Raw genomic sequence first — 4,995 nt, forward strand, 5'->3', positions numbered from 1 at the left:
TTAAATACAAATCTGAAATAAAGCAACTTAAAGTTTCTATCTATGTATTTCTACGTATGTACTTTATCTGACGTATCTTCACACCATCAACAGTCTTAGGACAGTTCCAGCCATGCTTAAGGACTGGGCCAGCATCAGTTTCCCACACAGGCTTTGACTCTTCTGCCCTGACAACACCTCCGCTTGGCCAGGCTTTATTCTCACCGGTGACACCCAGGAGGCCCTCAGAGCCTGGGGCGCCCTGGCTCAGCAGTCCCCGGCTCAGCAGTCCCCGCTGTGCTTCGCAGAGCCTGGGGCCCTATGATGGGAGACTGGGGGAGGGGGAGGGCTGACTCTGTGGTGAAGTGGGAGGGGCTGCCATGACTCCTGGAGTGGCCGGGGCTCTAGAAAGGAATGCCCTACAACCACCCACCGGGCAGCACAGGCCCCAGGAGCTGGCGGGAGGGTCCCAGGCCGATGACCTCAGTAGGAGCAGCTTTCATAGAGTCCTGGCCAAGCAGAGCAGGACGGCCCTGAGGCTCTGGTTCAGGGAAGCCTAGATGAGATCAGGCAGTGTGAAGGAGGACACACTGGCAAGACGGAAATAGAGAGCGGCGAGAGCAAAGTCATGAGGAGCCATTTACCCACACGCCAAGGACAAACAGAAACACGCCGCGGCGAGTCAGCATAATGGACAATTCCAATGCTGCCCCGAGGCCACTGTGAAAAATATCTGGATCAAAAACAACGATTTTAAACATCCTGCTAACTAAAGAAATGTTAAGCCTTTGTAAAATCCTAGCACGTGAGTGACGGGTACACTGTCACCGTGCATAAGCAGGCCTTATTTATAAGACACACTGGCAAACTCAATATTGAGGTAAGGGCCAAGGGAGGTGCCCTGGGGACCGGGCCTCAGCCTTCCATCCGCTGAGCTGACTCAGCCCTCACAAGGCAGACGACCAGGTCCAGACTGGGAATATGAGGATGTGCCAGAACTCTGAGGAGAAAGCCCTGACCCCCACTCCCGTGTCTGACAGTCCCCAGCCACAAATCCCACGGGCAAGGGTGAACTAGGAACTCAGGAAACATGCCAGGAGGGAGAAGCTGGGGCGGGAACAGGGAAGCCACGTGGACAAAATGCTGACACCCGGAGTGACAGGACCTGCAGAGGCATGGCCTTCTTACTGTGCACTGACCTTCCCAGGAGTGGTTATGTGAAACCAGAAGCAGCTCAGAACTGGCCAGACTGGGCACCATGCCGAAACCGCCCCACGGCGAGCACTGCCGCATGTGGGCTCAGAGCCCGCCGCGTCTGTGGAGCCCTTCAGTGACCCATACACTGCAGCACGGGCTGGTTCCACTCCTCTCTCACACCGTGGAGCCGTGCCCAAGCAGCCAGAGTCAAATACGTACATTTCTGTCTGGGGTAACTGATGCATAGTTTTGGCCATGCAGTAAGTTATCTTACACATGAATTTCATTTCAGAATAACGGAGGGGATGCTACCAAATCTGTATCACAAAAAGAAAGTTTCAGGTCAGCCTAGTTTAAGAACTACTATCTAGTAACGACAACCTAGGCCCCAGGTTGCCCTTTCGCTATGAAACCTGCATGAGATATGGAGAGTCGTGTGTACTGCAGACCCTACAGCTAGGGGGAACAGAGGCAGGCCGGGGGCATGCGTGTGCGGTCCAGGAAGACAACGTCCTTGCTTACAGCCTCATTTCTAACAAGTCTAAGCAAGTGGTACTGGGTGAGGAGCAGGAGACCTGCTAATGGTCAACCTTTACCTGCTGTAGGAGTGGCCTGAGCTGGCCACGCCAACGCACATACGACTCACACAACTATCTGTCTATAACCTAGTCCATGAGACGGTCTCCCGAGACAGATGCACTTCCGGGTTAATTTTCAAGTCAGTTCAGAAGCCTGCAGAGCGTTTCCATCCCGGTCACCAGAGGTGCTGGTCCAGCAGCAGGCAGCCTCTCGGGTCCCAGTGGGACTCACAGGCAACCTTTGTAACTCCTGACTCTACTAGTAAACTGTAAAACCTTCATGCTTTTTTTTTAAGCAAAGATTTAAGAGCATGAAGGAGGGGGAAACAGGGTAGGGTGGCGGTACTGGACTGCTTTAAAACATACAATAGAGAGCAGAAATAAAGCTGAAGCATGAATTACCAATTAATACATTTAAAAACATACTTAATGACACTAACGTTTAGGCCACAAAGCAGCAGCATGCAGCGTAGACCAACAGAATCTGAACAACCCCAACCGATGCTCCCACTTCCTGCAACGGACCACCCACAGCCGAGGCTGGGCTGAGCCGGAGGCCGCCAGTGGGCACTGTATTCACAGCTCTGTGACCCGTCAGGGAGTGGTCAGACGTCACAGTTCATGGGACGGGACCCCCTCAGCCAGTCAAACTGAAGTTGGGGCCACAGGCTGGAAGAGCAGCAGGCACAGAAAGCACCCACGTGCAGGGACAGCTCCTGGCAGGCCTCGGTCTGACTTTAGAGTCCGTGCAGTCTTTCACAAACATCCGCCTGGCTTGAGGCAACAGCTGTGCTGCCTATGACAGGTTTTCTTGGCTTAGAGAGCGTCTGGGTCTGGGGACATGGGGTCACTCCTACAGGGGGTGTAAAAGGTACCTAATCACTCACCACACACAGCAGTCCCTGAGCTGCAGCTGGCTCCCCGCAGTCTGTTACCTGCAGTTTCCCGTAGTCTGAAGATAGGCAGTGGCGCGCTAGCTATCTGGGGCAGGGCCCACCTAACCTAACCGCTGGCGGCACGCAGGCAGAGCTGTGCCGTCGGGTCAGTGGCTTCTGCTGTCATCCGCACCGCGCCAACTTCCTAAACATACCGTAAACATAGCACAGCACGCGTGTACAGGAAGAGACACAGTCTGTCACACAGGGTTCGGTACCACCCACGTCTCAGACCCCCACCAGGGTCTTGCCAAGTATCCTTGACGGGTAAAGGGGGCACTGAACAACCTTGCCGCATCGCGACCTAACCGAGGGCCTGAAGGGAGGGGAGACTCCTCAGATGTTACAGGGCTTGACTCCTCGGCCCTCTGCACACGCAAAGCAGCACTTCGGCAAAGGCGGTAACACCTCAGGGTGCCGCTTCCGGGACACGAGATGGCGAGACGCACAACTCTCTCCACCTCCTACCGACCTTCACCACGGGCAGGTCAAAGACTTCCCGAGCTTCTCCGACCTCGGGGTTGTCCCCATCCTCAGAGATGATGTGCGAGGCGAGGGCGTTGTAGGAGACTTCTTTAGCTTTCCCTGCTTTCAGAAGCTGAATAACCTGGGAAGGAGGAAAGGAGCAACAGGTTAAACGGGAAGCCGCTGCACCTAACCCTTGCCTACAGAACAGTCAGGGGGATAACAGACCCTCCTAAGAAAACACGTCTCTCTAAGGAGGCTTGTGTTTCTATCTTTAAATTATTTCATTTTTGGTCAGCCCCATGGCCTAGCAGTTAAGGGAGCCAGATTCCACATGGCTGAACACAGGGTTCAAATCCAAGACCTGGTGGCCAGGAAGAGACACAGTCTGTCACACAGGGTTCGGTACCACCCACGTCTCAGACCCCCACCAGGGTCTTGCCAAGTATCCTTGACGGGTAAAGGGGGCACTGAACAACCTTGCCGCATCGCGACCTAACCGAGGGCCTGAAGGGAGGGGAGACTCCTCAGATGTTACAGGGCTTGACTCCTCGGCCCTCTGCACACGCAAAGCAGCACTTCGGCAAAGGCGGTAACACCTCAGGGTGCCGCTTCCGGGACACGAGATGGCGAGACGCACAACTCTCTCCACCTCCTACCGACCTTCACCACGGGCAGGTCAAAGACTTCCCGAGCTTCTCCGACCTCGGGGTTGTCCCCATCCTCAGAGATGATGTGCGAGGCGAGGGCGTTGTAGGAGACTTCTTTAGCTTTCCCTGCTTTCAGAAGCTGAATAACCTGGGAAGGAGGAAAGGAGCAACAGGTTAAACGGGAAGCCGCTGCACCTAACCCTTGCCTACAGAACAGTCAGGGGGATAACAGACCCTCCTAAGAAAACACGTCTCTCTAAGGAGGCTTGTGTTTCTATCTTTAAATTATTTCATTTTTGGTCAGCCCCATGGCCTAGCAGTTAAGGGAGCCAGATTCCACATGGCTGAACACAGGGTTCAAATCCAAGACCTGGTGGCTTGAAAAACACACCAGGCACAAGTGTGTGCACCCAAAATCTAGCAGGGATGGAAAACAGAGAAGGGATGCGGAAGAGGTTTCCCTCTCTCTCTCTTTCCAGCAAAAGCGTGTGCCCTCTGGTAAATAAAATTTCTTTTCCCTCTGGGCAATGGGCCAATAAAACATAGGGATGATTTAAAAAGCTGCAGATCCTGACTGGTGGAGGGAGGCTGCTATGAGCCAAGAGACGCCCTGTCCTCCAGACACGGGCTGACGGAGCTGGCAAAACCCAGAGACACACATGGTACAGCTGGGCTCCAACCGGGAGGCTGGGCAACACCGCTTCGACTCGCCCGAGGAGTTCCAGGAGGGGACACACGAGCACAAGCCCTACGAATGCAAAGGCGCCAGTCAGACAAAATACATGCAAAGGGCTGGAACTGGGCAGCGCAGGGCAGACGGCAGGGGCCAGTCTCCTGTGCCATGCAGAGCAGCGCGTGTGCATGAGGGGTTTCCACAGAGCCCCGGAAGGGTCACGCCAGGGAGCAACACGGCCAGACTGCAAAGGTGACTGTCAGCAGTCTGGGCTGGCCACATGACTAGACACGGGTCAGAAAACAACTCCAACAGCCTGGGGCAGGCCCGAGTGACCCAGAGGAGGCCCCGACAGGGAGGTGTGAGGTGGGAGAGAACCAGCAGGACCTGGCACATGGAAGTGGCAGAGAAAAGTCCCCATGAGGGAGATGCTGGGGAGTAACAGCCTCACCCTAAGGAAGAGGTGGGGGAGGCTGAGGAATCACTTGGTTTGGGGCAGTGCCTTTGGGTCTCCCAGA

General features: G+C 55.0%; 1 protein-coding gene across 1 annotated transcript in view; it reads right to left on the reverse strand.

Moving 5' to 3' along the window:
- The window catches only part of PAXIP1 (PAX interacting protein 1), a 50,522-nt gene extending 45,840 nt beyond the window's left edge, over positions 1 to 4,682 (reverse strand). The window contains exons 1-2 of the mRNA XM_014586031.2: positions 4,464 to 4,682; positions 3,818 to 3,952 (exon numbers count right to left, since the gene is read on the reverse strand). Coding sequence (XP_014441517.1) covers positions 3,818 to 3,952; positions 4,464 to 4,667 — 339 coding nt within the window. The 5' untranslated portion in view covers positions 4,668 to 4,682. The remainder of the gene's footprint in view (positions 1 to 3,817; positions 3,953 to 4,463) is intronic.
- Between the last annotated feature and the right edge of the window lie 313 nt (positions 4,683 to 4,995).

This window comes from Tupaia chinensis, unplaced genomic scaffold, assembly GCF_000334495.1.
Source record: "Tupaia chinensis unplaced genomic scaffold, TupChi_1.0 Scaffold000110_1, whole genome shotgun sequence".
In the NCBI taxonomy this organism is placed as follows: domain Eukaryota; kingdom Metazoa; phylum Chordata; class Mammalia; order Scandentia; family Tupaiidae; genus Tupaia; species Tupaia belangeri.